The following is a 24,089-nucleotide window of genomic DNA, read 5'->3' as shown; positions in this document are numbered from 1 at the left end:
GATATTTGTTTTGCTTTTCAAACTACAGTACAGTTTAACTTTACTGCTTGGTTCATATGAATAAAAAAAATATATATATGCAATTACTTCATTTGCAAGAAAGTTATTAAATGTGTGCAGTTAGTAGAAAGATACAATCCACTGTATTGTATTGCCCACCAACAAGTACTAGGGCACCTTCTTTTTTCACAATGGAAGAGACTATTAGCTTGTTAGCTTTGTCTGTAAAACAATGTCCTGTTATGGTTATTGGGAGCTAACCAGCATCCAAGTCTACTGTATGGAGGCAAATGAAAGTTAACAAAATAATAAAGCTGTGCAAATTTTGTTCTGCTGTGAGGTGGCACTAACATGAGAAATTGTACCGTTTCACTCAAAAAGTCTGTGGGCGCCGTTTTGATCTGAACATTGCCGGTGTGATCATCACCAGTGCTCTCACTGTCAGTCACAGGGGGGCCGTTGAGACAGAAGCAGCTGCTGTGGACCTCTGCTGAACGTATTCTTAAAAAAATCCTTTTAAAGATTCAATGTAAAAAAAATAAAATAAAAAAATATATATATATTTTTTATTTTATTTTTTTAAACTTACATCATTTTTTAAACTTACATCTAATATTTACAGTGATTTCAGACTTTATTTATTTAAATAAATAAATACATATTTTAAGTTCCTGACATTAAATGTAAGGTAGTGGAAGCAAATAACCTGCTACTGAGAGAAAAGCTTTGGTTAAACAAAAAATGTGTGCATAGTATAGTGACTGCAGCATTCCTCTTTATGGCATTTGGCTTCTTTGCTCGTAATTTATAAGCACTGGACATTTTTAGGTGCAGGCAGTAAGTGCAACATACCTAAATTTAAAAAATCAATAAACAATGCATTTCTCTCCACTGTTATTCAAAGTGCCTAATTATTTTCTTCCTGATTTTCTCCCAAATTTAGAAGTTTTAATTCTGTTCCCCTGCCATAGCGATTCCCCGCAACGGCTCAGGAGCTCGAGAGCGGATGTTGGCAAGGACCAACTCTCTCTTACATGCTTTGTGGATCTTCTGATGGTCAGCCAGTTATCATTGCAGTCTAAATAGTTTGCAACCATCAGGTAATCCAGATTAGCACTTTTACAAGCCCCAGGGTGGCAGCAAAAATGTTATCAAGAGACTCTTCTTGGGCATGAAAATACCCTTTTTCAGTCTCAAAACCGCATTTATGTTATTTTATTTTGAACAGACCCCGGCCTTTTGTATATATTTTTTAACTGACGTTCAGCAGGTTCATGTGGTGTCTCTCTATATCCTACCATTTGAGAAAAATGAAACCCTCTGGATAATCAAATTCAGAGCAACACTATCAGCAATTTCTGGTAGGGGTTGTTAATGGTTTGGGGAAATAGGACATGAGGAAAATGTAATTTAACAACACTCAGACAGAGTACAGTAGCTTTTCCATTTTTGTAATTATAACCCACTATTGAAAATACATTGGCTTGCTAATCTACCGGATGACGATACATTAAAAAGATGTCTGTTGAGAGGAGGCTGGTAACTCCTCCCCTTTTAGCCGACTGTTAACCTCTGATGATTATTAATGGATCCTTTTGTTCCCTGGTTTTGTGAACATGTGGGATAGAATTTAGACATCTTCTGACACAACAGGGAGGAGTGTTCACTATCTGTCTACTGTGAATTTTATGGAGGCTGTTTTCATCTTGCAAATGTATTATAGATAGTGTATTATAGATAGTGTCATATATATATATAACTCCTATTTCTAAACTTCCTACTCAATTAGAACCCTGCCTTTTTGTATAATGTGTATCCAGTGAAATCATAGGGAAGTTATGTGAAGTTATGAGTTATGTGGGCCTAATCTCTCACCCCTCTGTTTGAAGTGCCTAGTAATGATGCAAGGCCATCTTCTCTGTCAAGGAGAAAGTTGAGAATGTTTTCTAGTGTTTCCAGACAGGTACGATTTCAAGGAGTGAATATCATGAAAAGAGCAGCAATTGTATTTGCTGGCAATAAATTCCAGCTGAAATGAAATGTAGAGCTGTGTCTGGCTATCCTCTGACCCCATCCTGGGATCTACCCCAGGCTGTGCCACAACTTGCTTGTATCCAACCGGAAAAAAAGCTGATGGGTCCTTTCACAGCTTCACTTTGGAATCTTTCCAGTCACAACCGAGTTCAGTGTTACTTAGTTCCACTGCTTACTCTGAGCTCCTTTTCAGTCCTGCCTGAAGTTTTTATTTTTTCTGTTTTTTTGTTTTTATGTAAAAAACCCATTTTTTTTACATCCCATTTTCTTTATTCAGCCAGGACTAGCTGTGAAAAACTGAAGCTTATAGTCGTGGAAATGACAGCAATACAACAATAGAGGTCACTTTTAATGAAGATACATTTTTAGCATTTTATATGTTAGTATATATTTGAAAAGTTGTATTTTTTTTTTTTTTATATAATTTAGTCGTTGCCAATTAGTTTTTTTTTTTATTATTATTATTTTCTCCCCAATTTGAAATGCCCAATTATTTTTTTAGGCTCAGCTCACCGCTACCACCCCTGCGCTGACTCGGGAGGGGCGAAGATGAACACACGCTGTCCTCCGAAGCGTGTGCCGTCAGTCGCCCGCTTCTTTACACTCTGCAGACTCACCGTGCAGCCGCCTCAGAGCTACAGCGTCGGAGGACAACGCAGCTCTGGGCAGCTTACAGGCAAGCCCGCAGGCGCCCGGCCAGACTACAGGGGTCGCTGGTGCGCGGTGAGCCGAGGACACCTTGGCCGACCTAACCCTCCCTCCCCCCGGGCGACGTCTCTCCAGATTTCTGGTTTAATCACTGGGCTGCACTTTAGTGTGGCTTTGCTGTGTGACCTTTCAGCTGAGATGAAATTTCATGACTGCTGCTGTTGCTGCTAGAGATTTTAAAAAGAGAAGGTCAACAATTTCATTATAGATTCTATGACTATTTTCATGACAAACACAAAGGAAGTAGAATTCTTGACATTTCAGTAAATGCAACTGGAACTAGCATTAGATTTGCTAATCCTATATCCCATGTTTAGAACTGCATTGTGTTTTTTTTTTTAGTAAAGTCATTTATATGATTGCATTTGGAATTACTGCATTATGTCTAAAGATAAACTCAACAAGCACTATAAACAACACCAGAGTTAGCTGAAAAGAGCTCAATGATGAAGAACCCAGCTGGTCAGATCGTGGCTGCCCCTCAAAGCTTTACTGATGTCATGAAAATAAATGTGTTTTGACTTTACCTAATAGAGATGTGTCTGCTGCTGACACTTCCTAATGAACAAGCTATACTGGTGCATGTGCACCACTCCAGACCTATCATTTTACTTGAGCTGTATATGTGATGCCAGTTTTTGGTTTTATGTTTGTACTATTGTGGCAGGGTGCCCAGCCCCTGTGCGTATTTATACGTTTTATGTTGTATGTGGCATGTTAATGTTGGTGTGTATGTATTGGTGCACGGAGTGTGAGTTATCACGAGTGATTTAAAATATACAGTTGTATTTAGGCACAGGGATTGCATAATCACTTCACGTGCAGATAAAATGTGTATTAGAATGTGAACATGGGGAGTGCACAAATTAGTTCACGTGCTGGGATTCAAGTGAGTGATTAATTAGCAATTGAATCCCAGCACAGCTGTATATATAGATGCATGGATCACTCACTCGGGGTTGGGTGTTCGTGAGTGGAGAACGGGAGAGAGAGAGAAGGAGAAAGAATTAAAAATCTAAAGAATAACAATTGCTACGCTTGCTGGAGCACCAGCATGATACTTGTTGTTTGGGGTTTGTCCACCGTTTGTTTGTCTGTCTGTTTATTTTGGCCAATGTGCCATTTTGTTTGAGTTAGCTGCCAATGACATTATTTTTGCCATCCTTTTTTGTCATCCTCTTCTAGAATTCAATCTTCATATTTGAAGTAGACTACTCTTTTGATTTCCATTAAAAAATAAAAAAGAGTCCCAAAACATTTAATTTAAAAGTATTACCATGGTTACAAAGCTTCCGCTTGAAACGAATCTGATGAAAGTAAGTGATCTCAAGCTTGTTGCAGGTTGGTCTATTAATAATTTAGTGGGCTTGTTGTTAAGGCAAAGGAATAGAGTCAGGATATCCTGTGTTTAAATTTCAACCAGTTTCATATATGGGAATGTCACTTGACTTCACCAATCCAGAAACAAGATTGCATTGTTACAGAGCTGTTTCCTGCATCCCTCAACTTATATACATTACTGTTGCCTCCTTCAGACTAGGGTGCCATTCAGTCAGAACCGTTTAATCTGATTTTATAGTATTAGTACAGTTCTTAGAAAACCAGAGCTATAATGTGGGACTGCTTGCCCATAATGTACCTGCATTGGTTCTTGTATAGGTGGTGAATGTTTTTTTTTTTTACTCCTAGCTACCTTTGTAACTCTTAAATTGCTGTGTCTCCTGTAATTATGTTATTATTCCAGCAACCAGGAAATCATTAACCTGCTTTGCGATTTGCACTGGAATAACCTTATCTGCATTCTGCTGTGCTGTTACTCCTTTTTTTAAATACAATTTTCAATAATTTTGAGTTGTTCTCCTAAAATCTAAATTCCTTTACTCCAATAATTAGTTTTATTCATGTTTCCCAAAACCTACATTCACTTATGCTGTACTGTTAAGCAAATTATTAAATATTGAATCATCTGACTTGGTGTACATAAACAAAAAAAACATTTTAGTTGTGAGGCAACAGTTGTTCTTTACAGTTCTCATGGACCTAAATTCAGCCTGGTCTCGACCAAAACTAATCTGACCCAGAGCCAGCCCGATTCCCTAACCTATCCAAACCTGACCAGATGACTATCAAAATTCCAATGAACATGGAAAACAACCAACCCAAACCTCGACTTTCTGATATGAACCTGCAACAAACTTGTGACAAAGCAGTCAGGTCCGCTAGCAAAGCTTCCCAGCTGGAAGAAACAAGGAATAGAAATCAATCACATCTTGTTTACACAATATATTGCCCAATGTATTACTATAACACTGAATTATATTTTTTACTGGTTAGCACTGTTTAGGGATACTGACCATTCAAAAATATTTATCTATTTTTAAAAAATTAAGATTTACTTCACTGGTATTGTTAACGAGCATTATCTGAGGCATTCAAGAATCAGAACAAAAAGAATTGCGACGTCTTGCTTTAATTGTTAATGATTTTAAAACTTTTATGATAAAATACATTTTTTTATTTTTTTTTTTACATGTGCTGATTACTGTTTTACATTCTTGTTTAACAGGTAGCTTTACAAGAAAAAAAAATGAACTGGAAGAAGACATATTCAGAAATAAAAACTTTTTTTCATTGGTGATGCAGTAAAACATTTTTACATTCTCTAAAATAGACACTACAATCGTTCACACACACACACACAAATGCACGCACACACACACACAGCATTTGGAGGACCACCCTTCAACAGCTGAGCAATGTTTGTTATGGTTGGAATTATGTTGTGTAAAGTAATGAAAAATAAACCAGGAATGATCAGACCACCTTCTCTTGAAATTCTAGTGAGATCTGTCTACTTTGAATTTTAAACAAGCCACTGTTCGACAAAACATAAGGACAACAGAGAAACACTTCAGTAGAACTCTGAAACATTGTCCAATACCTTAATAATGGATTCAAATTAGAATATATGATAAACTCTGTCAAGCGATAATATAGTAGCTGAGCGCATTTTTGTGCTTGCAATAGAGAGCTGTTCAGACAAAAACAGAGCAGCTTTTTTACAAACCCAGATGGACGAGGGAAAGAAGATGGCAGAAGGAGGGAAGGATGGACGACAATTAGAAAACCCCAAATCAAAGGTTGCATGCCTTTTAACCTTTTAATGGAGAGGTTACAAAATGGTGCCAGGAATGAGGCAAAAAAAAGACAGGGGGTCTGATTTTCAAAGCTTGAGTTTTCAAAGCTTTGGTATGAAGTAAACTGTATTTTATGTCCACTTGTTTTACAGTGCCAGTGACAAGAATAATATTACCTAATGCTAAAAGTAAAGGTTACAAGATTGTGTAGAGTAAAAGAATAAACCGATGAGGGACATGACACAGGTAAGGTTTCTGGTACTCAGGCAGCGGTGTGGAGTTGTGGTTAGGGCTCTGGACTCTTGACCGGAGGGTTGTGGGTTCAATCCCCAGTGGGGGACACTGCTGTTGTACCCTTGAGCAAGGTACTTTACCTAGATTGCTCCAGTAAAAACCCAACTGTATAAATGGGTAATTGTATGTAAAATAATGTGATATCTGTATAATGTGATATCTTGTAACAATTGTAAGTCGCCCTGGATAAGGGCGTCTGCTAAGAAATAAATAATAATACGTGGGGATTCATTTTGATTTTGCTGTGAGTAATAAGACATCTTCAGTATGTGAAGAAAAATGAAGGGAAAACGTATTTTAATATAATTTATATTTCACGTTTGCTAGTGTGCTCATTGGAAAACATTTCTACAATTTTCTGAAAACTAGGCCCTCAATAACTAAAGGATAGCATTTCACAATTATGAAGAACAAAAATAATTAACAGTGTCTAAAATCGCACCAAAGAGTTTCAAATAGGAGCCGAAGTCTAGGTAGAGGACAATACAAATTACATAATTATAATATTTCAAACAATGTAATTTTACAAAGTAAAAAAAAAAAAAAAAAAAAAAAAAAAAAAAAAAAAACTTCCTTTACATTCATCACTCACTTCATATTGTATTTAAGTTTCACAATGAGGCCTGATCACCCCTTGAAGGTTAGAGAAAGGGTTCAAATGGCTAACTCTTCAAAATTCTCCAAAAACATATTTATGGGAAACTACGTAAAATACAGTCGATATTTACATGGGGATTATGGTTTTGACAGGACGGTATATTATACAGATGAATTATTGGGGACAGAGCCAGAGCAATTCCTTAGCTGTGCCTTTTTCTGAGAATGAATGGCAAAAACAAAACAAAACACAAAACAAAAAAACTCTTGTGGTTTTCAACACCATACTTTAAAACTTCCAATGCTTTGCAATGCATTAGTAAGACCTCATCTAGAATATTGTGTTCAGTTCTGGTCACCTCGTTACAAAAAGGATATTGCTGCTCTAGAAAGAGTGCAAAGAAGAGTGACCAGAATTATCCCGGGTTTAAAAGGCATGTCGTATGCAGACAGGATAAAATAACTGAATCTATTCAGTCTTGAACAAAGAAGACTATGCGGTGATCTGATTCAAGCATTCAAAATTCTAAAAGGTATTTACAATGTCGACCCAGGGGACTTTTTCGACCTGAAAAAAGAAACAAGGGCCAGGTGTCACAAATGGAGATTAGATAAAGGGGCATTCAGAACAGAAAATAGGAGGCACTTTTTTACACAGAGAATTGTGAGGGTCTGGAACCAACTCCCCAGTAATGTTGCTGAAGCTGACACCCTTGGATCCTTCAAGAAGCTGCTTGATGAGATTCTGGGATCAATCAGCTTCTAACAACCAAACGAGCAAGATGGGCCGAATGGCCTCCTCTCATTTGTAAACTTTCTTATGTTCTTATTATGAATTTTCCATGGTAATGTGCAATGGGCTGTCATAAAGCAGCAGCTTTGGTTAGTTAGAACCTTGATTTTAGGGTATTGTCTGTATGGTAGATGCCCACTCCATACCTTCCTCACTAAGATAGGGGTATAGGTAACCTTGGCTCTCCTAGTCCAGTCTATTGCAATTAGCCTTGCTAAGATCAATGAATAACCAATGACATGTTTGGAACAATGTTTTTCAATAGAATGGACTGGAATAGCCTACCCTTGAAGTACCTGGTGGTAATAGTCTCTAATTGGGGTTCAATTACTTCATTAACAGCTGCTGCTAGCCAGAGTTTCAATTTTTAGCACGACTGCCTTAATTCTTCAAGCAAGCCCTGCTATAAATGATTCCATCTCACCCTCAAGTCATTTTCAGCAGTACTTTTCTCACTACACTCTCATGTTTAACTCAAGGGCCAAGCAAGGCTTGTCTCAATGTAACTGCCAGGTAGGATGCAAGATAATATTTTTACATTTCCCTAGTGTTTTACAAGGATATAAATCTAAGGTTGATCACCAATGAACACGATTGTCAAGTATATATAAGTAAACGTGGATTTCAGGTATCCGCCCCAAGCATAGCACTAGAATAACATACAGTTCCCAAGGAAAACAAAAAACTAAATAAAAAATGGGACAGCCATCAGACCAGATATCAACTGAACACCCTGTATGTCTCTTAAATTAAATCAGCTACTTGTAGACAAGAGTTCTTATATTAAAATATACCACTTAAAATAAATTACTTGTAAGTTTTTGTTTAACTGGTAATGTTTGTCAGCCAATATTACTATCTGGACACCCATTCACATGATTTTGGTATAATACCAAAAGTAAGTCCAATTATTTAAAAAAATACATCAAAACATACTATAGACTATTTGTTTAGTAATGACATTTGAAGTTATTTTTATATTGCTCGACAGCATGCATACCCTGGATTTTTTGTAATGCCTTGCTTATAAATAATCAATATAGGAGGCTGTGTGGTCCAGTGGTTAAAGAAAAGGGCTTGTAACCAGGGGGTCCCTGGTTCAAATCCCCCCTCAGCCACTAACTCATTGTGTGACCCTGAGCAAGTCACTTAACCTCCTTGTGCTCTGTCTTTCGGGTGAGACGTAATTGTAAGTGACTCTGCAGCTGATGCATAGTTCACACACCCTAGTCTCTGTAATCTGCTAAATAAACAAATAATACAATTTAAGTTTGAGGTAAATGACAAGTGCTTACAATATATGATCTATATTGACTTGTAATATTAAATGTGTTGCGTGGTAAATTGGGTTATATAGCCACACTGATCTTGTCTTTTTACTCAATCTATAGGCTAAAGAATATAAAGAATCAGACAATACATCCCGAATGTCACACATTTTGATGGATGATATCTTACCAGGTATGCAATTATGCTGGTGATTAAACAACTCAGATATTACAATTACAATTCTGGATATATATATATATATATATATATATATATATATATATATATATATATATATATATATATAATATTACTGTTTTACATAAATACATTGCATAAAGGTAATTTTTGTTTTGTAAAAAGAAAATCTCTTAAAAATAATGTTTTTTTTATTTGATCACAATCAAAGTTCCTTTCTAATTGTGTATCTTTTAAAACACATCTAGCACTCCCTGTCTGTACACACTCCTGCCTGCATCCATCAGTATACTGTACAATGAGCACAATCACAAACCTTCATCCACAGCCTTCAACAGCAGTTTGGACAGAAATGGCAAATATGCACATACTTTTAATTCAAACTCAGGTCTGTAACTTACCACTCCATACCGTTTCCTAAAATTAATTGGCACTACAGGAAGTGATCAGTGCATGGTCTCAGCAAAGATGAATAACTTGTAATATGATCTTCAGCAGTAAAAAATATATGCTAAATAACCCACTTATCTGAACAAAACAATGCAACCAATTTTCATTTTTAATTTACTCAGGAAAGCAAAATTAGGATGTAATTCTCAGATGAGGTCAGCCAAGAATGCTGGCTAAGCCCAACAAGCCAATTGTCAAACGCGCAAATTACATTTGACAGTAATTACCATAACAAGAACACATGCTGAGAAAGGTTTAGAAAAAAAAAGGTTTGCTGAGAAAGGTTTTGAAAAAAAGCAGGGATCTGTCAATTCCATAAGTCTGTTTTTTTTTTTTTTTACTAAATATATATATATATATATATATATATATATATATATATATATATATATATATATATATATATATATATATATTCTTTTCTTTAATAAAATATTGTGCAATAACGATGTGATTCTTTAAGTGCAAAATCTGTCACAATTCACAAACACAAGTGACTCAAGTCTAGTATAAGGTGCTGTCTTCTTTATATATATATATATATATATATATATATATATAAAATAAGAGATTACAATAAATAATCCTGATTAAAACCAATCAGTGTTTATTTTTTTTTTATTTCTTATCGCACCACTAGACATGAGACGCACAGTTTGGAAGGGCCAATGCAGTCATCGTGACAAAATGCTCCACAACCCTTGCACATGATCATGGCTTTCAGCCTGCAGTAACAGTTTGAAGGAGAGTCCTCTATGCCAGAGCCTTCTGTGAAAGCCTGCATTGGTGTTGTTTCCCCATGACTGACATGGTCTAAGGTATGGCTGGCAGGAATTGTTGTGACAGTCACTGAAAAAGACATGACACTTCCACCACTGCTTGATACTGGGCTGTAGCCTGGGGAGTTCCCAGGTGCCTTGGAACTGTGAGTCAGGGCATGTGATGTAGACACATTGATTTTCCCACCATAAAAATGTCCAACCTCTGAGCTATGGTTTTCATACAACTTCCTCTGCTGGCGAATAGACTCTTGATGCTGGTGGTTTCCTGCAGAAACTGGCATTTGATAAAGTTCTGAGGTACCCTGCGGATGATTGCCAGCTTCACTGTTAGCTATGCTAGACTTGGATTCTTGGTCAATTTCTTTGGCTATGGCCACACCATCCTTGCTGGGTGACAGGGTTGAGTCCTCCTCCCTGTTTGGTAACTGATCTAGCAAGGCAGACTCAAGCTTCACCCTGTGATTGTAACTGACGTCAAGCAATGAATCAGATTTAATGTTACTCAGGCTCACTCCAATTCTTTCCACATCCAGAGGCCTCTGCTGCTCTTTCTTGACAGCTGAAAGTTCAGACTGGCCTGCTGCCAAATCATCAGATCTTTCAAATGAGTGTTGCTCTTCACTTTCCCCAGCAGTCATATTACCCTCTTTGAATTCCTTCTTCAAGGCAGCAAAGGGGGCATTCATTCCCAGACGGTTCTCCGTGTTGGCCAGTTGAGCCCGTTTGTAGCTCTCAGAACCTCTCCCATAAGTTGAGATGTTGAGAAGGTAATGGCCTGACATGGCGGGCTTGGAGGTTCTTTTCCGGCCCATGAAACCCAATGCAAATCTTTGACTGCTGGAATTTTCTTCTATTGGGAGGTCAAAGTGGCAGAACCCCTGTTGTGAAGGATGTGACACTGGGATAAAATGTTGACTCTGGGCCCTCTCAATGAGTGTCTGCAGTATCTGTTGCTGTGTGGTCTTATTGAGCATTTCTCTTTGTTGTTGGGCAAGGTCCATTCTACCCATCATCACCTGGCTTGGCCACAATTGCCTTTGTGAGTTGACTGCTTTTCCATAGAGTTCTGGGTAGGCTCTGGATTGATGCTCGCTGTTTGCCACAGACACTACCACTGTGGTAGCATTAGACATCTTCCCTTTATCACACGAGGCCACGATAAGGGGTTTCACCTCAATTCTGGTTAGGATTTTTGGAAGTATTTGCTCAAGGGGGACTTCTTTTCCTTGTAGAAGCTGGGTGACAAGTGGGTTGTTTGCAGGGATGGAAGAGCTAGTCTTGGTTACAGGCCCGTCTGCAGGATGGGTCTCTGGTGTCTTTTGGCTTGATGCTGTGGAGAAAATGCTGCTTGAAGTCTCAAGGGTTACTGCAATGCTAGAATGCGGAGACAAAACTGTGGCAAGGGGCTTCACCGTGGAGACAACAGAAGCTGACGGCTGTTGTACTAAAGGAGATACATATTTTTCCTTAGACAAATCAACAACTTGTTCTGTAATTCCTGCTTTCCCAGTTTTGTCAGTGTCTGTCTCACCATCATCAGTAACTGGTACTGTTGATGACTGTGTTGGTGGCTGAGTTACATCTAGAGCAGAAGCTGCTGATTTCGATTGCTCTTTAAAAGTGAAACTGGATGCTCCGCCAGACTTTGATGACTGCGATGAAGTCGATAACGGACTAGCTGTGTTCTTTGTGCTGGAATCCCCTATTGGAGATGTGGTGGCTGGTGGGGATCTTGCAGACAGCGAGTTGGAGGCTGTGCTAGTATAGCAGGCTCTGGCCTCTGGTGTGGAGGTTTGCTGTAATTGTGTTCTCGAGTCACAGCCAGTGGAGGATAAGCTCTTGGCCTGGGCCTCTGGACCGGCAAGAAGAATCCCTCCCGCAGCTCCCCTTCCTCCAGCTCTTCCCAGATCCGCTGTGATCCCCCTTGTACCCAACTCACTAACTGCATCTCCTGTGCCACTGGCCCCCTCAGGGCCACCTCCTCCCCCTGGCCCAGGGCCCGGCACGGCACCCCCCGAAGATGAAGCTGTGGCTGCTGCGGCTGCTGCAGCAGCAGCAGCTGCCCGCTGGGCCCTGGCCAACTGGGCTTTAGCCTTGATGTCGGCCAAGGTGCGTGCCCCTGTACGCCCAGGACTGGTGATTGGGGATGTGAATGGGGCCCTGGGAGAGACCTGACCAGCAGGGGCTTGCAAGATCCTTGAGACTGGAATCTGAAAGAGAAAAACAATATATTTTACATTTTAGATTTATAACACTTAATACCCAATAAATCAAAATGTGTCTTTAAAATGTACACATAGTAATATCTGGGGGATACAGGTAATTATAAAATGGGTCTTTTAAATACTCTATCCTGATTGGTCAAAACAGGTCACATGTGGGTGTGAATATTACAGCATATTCCCATGGGTTGAAACTGTTTTTCAAAAAGGGGTGAATCACTTGTAGATATCCATACACCACTAGAATTTTGAAAAAAAAAAAAAAAACAGTAGCCATATTTAAATTTATATTAATAAACATGATTAACCACATTTAATACATAATTTTGAAAAAAACGGTAGCTATATTTAAATTTATAATAAAGTTGACTGATGAGGTATATCAATTTTGATCTTTTGGGAAACCAAACTCTAGATGAGATTTTGGATGAGTCTGAATCAGACACCAACACTTATTCAAGTGGTGAAAAAAAAGTAATACACAGTCCACTGCCTGGGCAACGGGTGTGCTTTTTATGCCACTGTCCGAGTATTTCAAAATGCAAACAACATCTTTGTTGCCACTGTGAAACGGTACCGCAAATCTGGCATGGATACCTCCTGTCACTACTCCCGGATCACAAAGGATGATTAAAAAAACACTGTCAAGGTCTTGTGAGAAAGGTTTGTTTTGATGTGCAACTAAATATGGCCAGACGTGGCAAAGAAGGTCAGTGTGATTGTCCTGCTGCACTTCCTCAGACAACGACAAAGACAACAGTGAATCAAACACCATGTTGCTCGAAATCGCTTGCTGCAGCTCCACCTACTGTTCAGAATGAACATCTAAAAAGGGGCCTGTAAATCTTCAAAGCTGCAATTTCAATGGCAGTGTTCAATTTAACATCTATAAATAGTGCTTCTTTAAGTTTATTATTATTAACATAAATAATAATAATAATAATAATAATAATAATAATAATAATAATAATAATAATAATAATAAACATAAATAATAATAATAATAATAATAATAATTTTTTTTTAGGTCAGAGGCGGAAGGATTTTTAATAAAAATTACTTTTTTGTTAATTAAATCTTAATTAATCTTAATCTTGGTTACTCGGCTTCGCCTCGTGAATTATAACCCACCCAGGGCGTGTGGATATTAGAGTATATCCCACACCCTGTCGTGCCTTACTGCTTACGTATATAAAACATCAAATAAACTATTCACCAATAAACAGGCACACCTCCAGGCTAAAGTGCTAGTTCTAGGGCTGTAATGAAGGGCACATATTGACCTTCGAAGGTTCGGAACACATTACCTCATTTGCATAATATACTGGTGATGTCACCATAGCTACTATTTATAGTTGATTGAAAATCCTATTATCGTACAGGTAATCCATATAAATGGAATAAAACATTAAGATGTAGTTTAACGATACGTTATATAGAACAGTAATCATGTTTTTATCATTTAAATAAAAACACACATTGTTTATGTACATGTAATTGATGCTGCTTGCGATACTCATACACATACAGTAGTGTTGGATGACAATGCAATTTTCTGCTATCGGCTGTAAATTATCATGATCCTCATGATTATCGGCAGAATAAATCAAATATATAAAATTTCTTGTAACGTGTCTTGTTCTTGCTGACTTGTTTACAAAATAAAAAATAAAACAGTGTTTCAAAAAATGCTTTCCAGTTCTCAGCTGCTGAACAGTTTCACATTCCAAACACAGATCAGATGTCACTGTAACCCCCGGTAGGGATCTTCATATACAGCTCTTGCTAATTTATTTTTTAACCCAAAAAGTAGCACTGCAACCTTTATAAAATAATGATTCATTAATACTTACACTTTTTTTGCACAATGCAGAGTACCCCGATGTATCTTTATAACATTTATTCCCCTGGTCCCACACTATACTGCTGAAAATAAATGCTAATTTTCTCCAAAATGTAACATAGCTCAACGAAATTATTCAGACTGGGAGAACATCTTTTTGCAAACTGTAGATAAAACGAGAGGTTCTTTCTGAAACCTGTTTCTTGGACACTGTCTGTCTCTGTGCTGTGACCTTTCAACTGTGGTTTGTTTATTTTTTAAAGGGGCAGTGCTTTATTAGCCTACGTATTTAGTTTTTTAAATAAAAATTATTAGTGTTAGCGTATATTTTAAGTTTTGTACTTATTCTACTATAACACTTCTCTTACGTGTTGTACACTAGGTATTAAGTGCATATTTTATTGAAGCAATATTGCTGCTATAGGTACTCCCCCAGTGCTTTGGTATTATACCTTGCTCCAATGCACGGCGGCGCGTCATTGATAAAGAGGTGCTACGTATAACAATCTGGTAGTGGATTTTAATACAACAACTTTTGTTTAAGTAATAGGCATTATACAAAGATCACATTTTGCGGTGACATTTATAGTATCCATACGTTGTCAAACGATTTCTGTTAAAAGAGAAACAAACAAAATAAAAACATCTGCCAGTGCGTGAATGCCGCCTGACGAACCTTCGAAGGTTCAGAACTACCTTTGAATTCCTGGCTAGCGAACGAACCTTCGAACACAGCCCGAGCTAGTTCAAATACAACTGACTTGTAGTAGAAGTGCAGAGCTGCAGAACAGCTGCATGTACAGAACCATCTGTGCTTACCTTGAGTGGAGGGACCTTTGGCTCTGGAGTGTTTTCCCTGCTGTTGGGAGGGCTTTTGGGAGGGGTCCGAAATAACTGCTGCTCTGACACCCGGGGCCTCTTCTCAGGGCTTGACAGCACCTCCTCCTGCTGACAAGGGGACTTTCTCTTCAGTCCCGCCTGGGCGACATCCATTTGCTCTGCCTCCGGCATCTTCCTGAGTCTATCACCCTCTTGTTTGTCCACTGGTGTCATGGTCACTTCCATTTGGTCATGACTGGGCATTTTAGTGCTCTGTGGAGACACCTTTAGTTTGGATCCACCCTGCTCCTGTGAGTCTGTCGTCAGGAACTCTATGTCTTTTGCTTCTTCCTCGGTTTTGACTTTAACTGGTGTTGAAACTGCTTTTGCTTCAGCCACAACAGGCTTCTCAACTACATGGCTTTCTGGAGTCTTTTCATGGCCTGCTCTGGCTTGTGACCTCTCTGTTTTAAGCATTTTATCTCTGGGATTTGTCTTTAAAATTTCTATTGCTCCAGAGTCTTTCTTGTCATCTTTCTTAATTTCAGAGGCAGATTTTTTGTCTATTTTAACCTTGAGTTCCTCCTTGAGCTCAGCCTTCACCGCTGTCTTCACTGCAGACGCCTGCCTGGGGGCTGAGGGGGTGGGCTGATGTATGGTGGCCTCTGGGTTCTTCGTGCCTACTGTCAGCATTTTGGATTCTTCCAAGCTTAGACCAGAACTGAAAAGAAAAATAAATTAAAGCAAAAAAAAAAAAAGAATGCCAGATGTCACTCAAACCTAATGTGGTTCCTTGGAAAATTATGAAAAATGGAGAATGGGCTGGATAGCAAATATGATTGCTCAAACAAAAAAAATATTGTTGCTACTTTGCCAACAATTCAGTTTTCAGTGTTGCTTTCCTAATAGGTGCTATTTTGTCTGGTTTAAAAAAAAAAGGGGTCTGTTTTTGCTTGGTGATGGCAGCAATTTAACATTTTGCACCTGCAGATCAATACCAGAGCACTAATGTAATCATGGTGTTTTTAAGAATAAATAAATTAGAAAAGTCAGTTCCAGTTGTGTTTTTGGGTCAACATCACATTAATAATACGTCTATGTAGTGTGTATGTATCTCTTCTAATCGTGCTAACCAAGCTAAAGATTAGAGACTAAAACTGCATTAAAAAATATCCACTGCTGACTGGTTGTTTATTCTTTGTGAAGTACAGTAAATGCTGTTGTATCATTTTATTTTATTGTAACTCATCGATCATATCAGGGAAATTGGGCAAATACGTACAAATAAGTGGAGAAAGACGAAGATGGACACACGCATCCTCCGAAACCACTTCTTTTCATTTTGCAGGACCACCATGCAGCCACCTCAGAGCTACAGTGTCGGAGGACCACGCAGCTCTGGGCAACTTACAGGCAGGCCTGCAGGCAACGACCAGTCCACAGGGGTTTCTGGTGCGCGGTGAGCCGAGGAAACCCTGGCCGACCTAAGCCGTCCCCCACCTGGACGGCGCTCGGCCAATTGTGCGCCGCCACCCGGGAATACCCGTCTACTGTCGGCAGTGGAATAGCCTGGACTTGAACTGGTGACCTCCAGGCTATAGGGCGCATCCTGCACTCCATGCAGAATGCCTTTACCGGATGTGCCATTTGGGAGCCCTTGCAACAGACATTTTTATGAACAATATAGTCTGACCCTAAAACTGGGACAGCTTTATAACTTTGTTAACCATTAGACACACTGTCAAATGGTTATCCGTAAGTGCTTGCTATAACCTGGAATTGTATTTAGTAACTCCTTATATATACTCATGATTAATTATGTATTCCACCATCAAACTGATGGTTTGTGTAGCACAGCAACCAAACGGGCAATGCATTTTAAAACATGCTGTGCTGACACAACAAGAACATTTCAGCTTGTAAGGACTGTGCCTTGCACTCAGGCATTCTGCAACAATTTTAACAGATGAATGCTCAGCATCTTGTTTTTTGTTTCAAGAAGACATTAAACTATAATATTTACTAAAGCCACCGTGGAATCCTCACGAGAAAACAAATCTGATGGAAGTCAAATCTCATGAAGTATTCAGTGTACAACTAAGTATAATGAATTTAGAGCCAATATTTTGTGTGATCATGGCCTGTCATGTTAAATTAATTATTTCTGAGTTTGTTGTATAGAAAATACTAAACAGCAGTAGATTCTCTTGTTTAAATAAGGCAAAGTACTATTATGGGTTGTTTTAAGTTCTTTGTGTAATGTTTTACATTCACCATGTAACTTCTGTGTTTTTCTTGACTGAAATTTAATCTATAATGATTAGAATGACATGTGACCCTGCTGAATTTGAAAGAACTGATTTTGGAAACTAGAAGTGCATTAAATTAAAAACAGGCAAATTAAAGTATCAATTAAGTTTGCTCATCCAGACCAAACAAACTACTACAAAGAAATATTACATCCAGACCCAATTCCAGAATCAATGCTACTTCTAAAGTATGCACATAACCAAAATAAGAAATCTGTTGTTATTGGGGGTGTGGGAGCATATTCATCTTCTTGAGTCACTCTGCTCCTTTTCACTTACCAACCTCAGGACTGCTGATCCTGCCCTGAGCCAATAACTTATACAGCCAAGATTGGCCACAGAATAACCAGTCTCTCGCCACCCACTTTGTTTTGTTTTTCTTTTGAGGATTTGAGTCAATGTTTTGTATAGATGAGGTAGAAATGTGAATGTAATGCAACTCTGCTGTTTAGATAAGAACTAGTTTGTCTCTATTATTGGAGTCAACTCCATGCTTCTAGCATTTTCTCAGCATTTTTCTATCTGTAGAACATGGTAAAAAAAAATACTTAATTACAATAAAGACTAATGCAGTAAAAAATGCAAATAGTTTATCCAGCATAGCTTACTTCTCGCCATAGTATCTCTCGAAAAAATGTTCCTTCCACAGCTCCACCTTCTTTTCTTTTTCAATCTCCTGTCGTATTCTCAGTCGCATCTCTGGTGTGAACTCACCTGTGTGAAAGGAAATGAAAAAAAAACGAAATATCAACTGGCAGTTATTTCTCCTGAGTTCAAATACATTCAATGAGGAGTCTTGGTGTTTTTTTTTGGTTAAGAAGTTGCCTACACCTCTTTGAATGTCTTCTTGCTTGCTGGTTGACTGGCTACTAAGGGAGTGCAGATAATCATGAAATCTGAGTAATTCCCTTTGACATGTTTTTTTTTTCAGCAGGTATTAAACAAAGCAATTGCCCTCATCTATACAATTTAGTACCAATGGCTCCTTTCTGGGGGGGGGGGGGGAGACATGTCACAAAACTAGCAAAAGCTACAGATTTGTTGCGTACATGTGGTCTTTCCTTAGCCCTACCTTAAGCACTAATCACACTGACAGAATTATCTACCGGTGTGTAAACTATAATAAGTAAGATGAGACGACTTCATTTCTATGTTTCAATTTAAGAGTTAGCTCCTTCTACACTACCTGCATATGAGTAAGCTCGTCTAATCAAGGTTCATTACTGGCTGTGTTGTGCTTTTAAAGCAGGCAAAGCTAGAAGATTGCAGTAGTTGTTGGCCTTGGAATACATCCTTTTTAGTGTGTTGATCAATTATCAAGAAAATTAACTACAAAAAAAAAAAAAGACTAAATTACTTTCAGCCCTCATTAGTTCTGTTAGTTAGTGTTGTACTGTAATGCTAATACTTTTACTTCTGCTTATTAGAGGTTATGAAATGTTATTAAATGTTATTACTTCTTTGGTATGATATTCCAAATAACATTATAAACACTTTTTAAAAAACATGTATTATTATTATTATTATTATTATTATTATTATTATTATTATTATTATTATTATTATTGCACAGTTAAAGTTTTCTTTTTAATTATCTTTCAACGTGTAATTCAGTTTTCAACAATTTTAAAACCTATAATTCCATTTATTAGCACAGCGGCTACTGGTGCTGTCTCACCATAAACCACTATGCTCTATAGCACCATCTACTGAATCAATGACACATTACAGACTTTTTTTTCGAAAATCAAGTAAGACATTAATAATCAAATATGGACAATATAGATACATTTTATACAAGAGTACTACAGTATAATAAGCTAAGAACTTGATACTGACCCTCTGATAATCTGTCCTTCCAGGACTGAGCTGCAGATGTAAAGAATTCATTATTTAAGGCCGAGCTGCTCAACTTCATCAATCCATCAGCACTCACCTAATAGAGGAAGAGTCAATCGTGCAATCAGGTCAAACATGTCACAGCTTCAGGGGCGTAAGTACAGTGATTAACATACGAGGTTTGGGCTCTAAAGTATAGTCAAAATGTGCTCTATTTTGTGATTAATGAATAAACATTTTATGAAAAAAAAAAGTTCTGCTATTAATTGTTCTTTATTATTTATGAATCTTGAGTTTGATTGTAAGATCCTTGTCTGCTTTTTAAAATATGTTCTCATGAGCTTTTCCAGGTAAGTTCTCGCTATTAAAAATTGCTAGCCTCATTCTGAGATTTTATATGGAGTCATCTCCAGTTCCAGAACATCCAAATTATTCAGATCACTGACTGTGTTTATGGTTTTAGTATCCAGATGCCCATTTGGCATCCCTAATACAATGTACACGGGCAACCCTCCTTCACAGTTCACTTGTTTGAAACATAGCCCTTCTCCAGCTATGAAAGTCTTCCCCTTTAACCTCCCTAAACAGATCCAGTTCGGGCTCTGATTAAATCAGAAACAATACTGGAGCTAACCTCTGTATGCCTCATGAACTGAACGTACACAATGGGTGTCTTCTTAAGAACTTCCATTGAGGTTTGTTGTTGCTAAAGACAGGCATAGATAACTTGAGATAAAGTCTCAAGGTTATCACTGGAAAGGGTGGTTATCACTTAACATGACATTCTAAAATACTATTAAGTTCCTCTGGTGTTTCACTGTTACAATCCGTACTGCATCAAGCATGATTTCAATGCCAATGGTGTATCTCTTGCACTTGAGCGACAAACTGACTATGGAGTATATTATTATAATAAAAGGCACCATTTTCTTACTGTAAACACCCTTTCACCGTTTTCTTTCTCATTTAATCTTTGGTTGATACAACACATTTTCAAAAAACATTCACGCAGCACATAAAGTTTAGTGCAATTTAACATTTTTCACCCAATAGGTTCTGCATGTTAAAATGTTTTAACATGCAGAACCTATTGCAAAAATGAACTCTTCCAACTTTCATATATTTCAGGCTACATTTGAAGGCATCCTCAGTTGAAAGGTTCTATTAGAATATAATGAATAGATATTTCAGGCTCAACCTAGAGGGTACTAAACTACAGAACACACTTCTTGGTTCAATCATTTTTCCCCACAATGCTTGGCATAAATTATTCTGAAGTAGTGCTGTAATACCATTGAGTGTTTTTAAATGTCATAGAACCCAGATATGCATCTATAATAAATCGACATTATAACATAAATAAATAAATAATAAATAATAATAAATAACAATATTAAAGAGAAATTATACAATATGTAATTTTAAGAACAAACTTTACAATTTAGAAATACAAATTTCGTCAACGGCTTGGGCTATAGACGATGACAGACCAGGCTTAACAGAAGTAAGTGGTTATTCCTTGTAAAAATAGATTGACTCTACTAGCTAAAAGAGACAAAACATTTTTAGTCCACTATAGAGAAATTTAGCCTTTGGCTGAGGAGGGCCCCTTTTATTTGCAGCTTGTTTAAAAACCCTTAATGATGACTTTTCTAAACCCTATGAATCAACCAGAAATATTGTTTTACAGCAGCTTCACAAAGGCATCCCACAAAGGCAGATTGTGTTTAACTTACCTTTAGACACAAGTGAAGGAAATGACTTGCATGGTCTACAATAGAAATTAAGTAATTTTTGTATTACACTGAACAGCAGACTCAATAATATTACTTATTTTGTTTTACTGTAAATGTGAACATTACAGAATCAATAGAATAATAAAAAATATATATTGTGTGATGAGACTAACCTGCCTATCCACCTCTGGCAGAAGGCTCAGTAAACGCTGCTGGCACTCCGGGGGTAACACACAGAAAGTGTGCTTGTTTATCAAGGCCCGCAAGTTGGTGTTCACCAAGATGGAGTCTGGAGTTTCCACGTCGATCTCTGCACATTTTGAACGCTTCAGCTGCCCTAAACCAAACAGCAAATAGAAACCATACCCTTTGTATAAAAAGGAAAGTCGGTGTGCATAAGATGTTTTTCAAAGAGAAAGCTTTATGATAGAAGCCTTTCAATGTGGGGTTTCAATCGCTATTTGTTTTATTTTCAATTGTTTACAGAAAAATATCCAGTTTATGAAGGGTTTCTTGGTTTTCTTTTACACAGTTTGTGTTCTTACCTTGACTTAATAACTGCCTTGATCATTATTACTGGGTCACTTCACAAAGCCATTACTTCACACTACCACCAACATAGTACCATAGCACCATATTAGTTCCTGAATTCCCTGTGAATATTTTTTTCTAACAAAGTAAACATCTACATGGGCACCACAGTTTGCCTGTGAAGAAACATGTGCCACTAGCCCACTAGAGCAAAAAATGTACATAGGTATTGCAATTCAAGATGAGCCTGATCTTGCATCAGAAGGATTAGGATTTGTATGAAATACCAGATTTTATTGAAGGCCCACAGTACAACATATACTTCATGCACAAACAAACAGACTCACATTAAATATGGATGAAAACAGATTTTGTGCTTGAGGAGAAAGCCCAGGTTCATTTCTAAATGCCCTACACTCACTTGCATTGAGTCTGTCAGACCTCTGAGATGTTTTCTTGCCAGCTGCTGAAGAGGACTGGTCTGTTTTCACAGAAGACGATGAGCTGGAGGTGGAGTTCTGAGGGCTGGACGATCGTCTGTCCGACTGCTTCACCTCCCACCCTGAGAAGACACAAGAGAACACAACATATCTCAATAAAGATCAAGCATCCTCTTCACAAATGTAACTGATAACTGTAACAATAAATAGTTTTTTTTAAATAAAACTGCATAAAAGCTAATGCCTGATTAAATGCAGCCTAGCAACTGCCCCTTCCTGAAAGCTAAATATCACTGTAATAATTCAATTAACAATATATATCTGGCTTGGAGCCAAGCTGGGCCAGGGGCGGGGTTAAGGATTTTTGTCATTATGTTGCATCAGTCAGTACACTCCAGAAAGACAAACAACTTGGCAGGCAGCGAGTGTGATGAGAGAAAGGTACAGCCTTGGGACACTGAGGAAGTGCAGGCTCTAGTTTCTCTGTGGGCAGATAGAAGTGTTCAGGAAGATCTGGAGTCGTGCGTCAGAAATGAGAAAGTTTATGCCCGAATTTCTGACGACTTGAAGCTAATGGACATAAACTGGGTACGATACACTTAACTAACACACTCAAAAACACAAAATTCTACCAAATTTCTCATCCTTCACCTTTATTATATTAATATAAAGAAAATATAAGTGTGGAAAAAAAAAATTCTAAACGTATTTACAAAAATATAGTAAAACAAAACACAGCTGTACCTGTGCCACACAACTACGGCTCTCGTTGCGCTCGCACGGCTTCTTTTTTTAAGCACCCAAACAAAAAACAACAATTCTCCTTAAATGGGATATCTTTGGCAAATCATATTTTTAAAACCTTCATTTTTCCCCTTCAAAAGAACTGATTGAACTTTATTAAGTTGATATAAATTAGTAAAATTTGTGGATTATAAAAAAATTCCTAAATATAGTTACAAAATATATTGATACAAGATACAGCTGTAACGTTGGTCTATTAATTTTTGAACACCATTTGTTTGCGCACCTTTTGGCAAACTGAGTTAATAACAATAATTAATAACAACTGTCTTTCATTGTGTGTGACGTCAGTAGCACGGCTCGGCTCTGCAGTGGAAAAACAACCCAGGCTCCCCTTAACCGCACAGTGAGGGCTTGGTACAGCCCCAGCATGGCTCAGTTGTACAATGGAAAAGAGGCATTAGAGAGTGTTGCTGTAAGAAAGTCAGTGTGAAGCTTTGAAATGAAATCGTTTTTTTTTTTTTTTTCATAACTGTGCCTTCTTTGTAGTTAGCTTTGACAACAGGACTGTCTTAGTAAAGCTCAAAACCTAAACATAGTATTAACAGTAATATCTGCAACTAGCTCTTTAATACTGATTCTTCCCCTTGGAAGGATTTTGTACAATTAACTGTTTTTTCGACGATGTTGTAAGTGCCTGTAGGACTCCTTATAAAAATTCTGATTTATTTTTAGTCTTTAGGCTCTAATCCCCATTTTAGCATGAGATATGCATATTTCTCAATTCTGCTAGTTGGTTAATATCCTTCCAGATTGTGTTGCACAACTAAACAATATATTATTTAAATGCATAAATATAAAAAAGAGAAACTGATGCATAAACGATTATTTACAATACTATGATTTAATTCTGCATTTACATTATGTTTAAATTAAATATTATTATTTGTTTATTTAGCAGACACCTTTATCCAAGGCGACTTACAGATACTAGGGTGTGTGAACTATGCATCAGCTGCAGAGTCACTTACTTCTCACCCGAAAGACGGAGCACAAGGAGGTTAAGTGACTTGCTCAGGGTCACACAATGAGTCAGTGGCTGAGCCGGGATTTGAACGGGGGACCTCCTGGTTACAAGACCTTTGCTTTAACCACTGGACCACACAGCCTCCTATATATATATTAAACTGATGCAAGCTTTTTAAAATCACAGAAACATAGATACCATATAACAATGCCAGTGCAGTTTGTTTTAGCAATACCAAACATTGATTCTTTCAATTGAGACAAATGTGTATGTAAAATACACATGCATAGTGGGAGCAATTAGCCACTTTTTAAGAA

General features: G+C 37.7%; 1 protein-coding gene across 4 annotated transcripts in view; it reads right to left on the bottom strand.

Moving 5' to 3' along the window:
- Positions 1–9,903: 9,903 nt before the first annotated feature.
- The window catches only part of LOC117410346 (putative Polycomb group protein ASXL2), a 96,657-nt gene continuing 82,471 nt past the window's right edge, over positions 9,904–24,089 (bottom strand). For all 4 annotated transcript variants that reach the window (XM_034016778.3, XM_059025737.1, XM_059025738.1 and 1 more), the window contains 6 exons: positions 21,983–22,123; positions 21,204–21,367; positions 19,295–19,391; positions 18,064–18,169; positions 15,147–15,867; positions 9,904–12,472 (listed from right to left, as the gene is read on the bottom strand). In XM_034016778.3, the coding sequence (XP_033872669.1) occupies positions 10,106–12,472; positions 15,147–15,867; positions 18,064–18,169; positions 19,295–19,391; positions 21,204–21,367; positions 21,983–22,123 (3,596 nt within the window). In that variant the 3' untranslated portion in view covers positions 9,904–10,105. The remainder of the gene's footprint in view (positions 12,473–15,146; positions 15,868–18,063; positions 18,170–19,294; positions 19,392–21,203; positions 21,368–21,982; positions 22,124–24,089) is intronic.

The sequence above is a fragment of the Acipenser ruthenus genome, chromosome 6, assembly GCF_902713425.1.
Source record: "Acipenser ruthenus chromosome 6, fAciRut3.2 maternal haplotype, whole genome shotgun sequence".
Taxonomy (NCBI): Eukaryota; Metazoa; Chordata; class Actinopteri; order Acipenseriformes; family Acipenseridae; genus Acipenser; species Acipenser ruthenus.
This window is presented reverse-complemented; position numbering and strand designations above follow the sequence as displayed.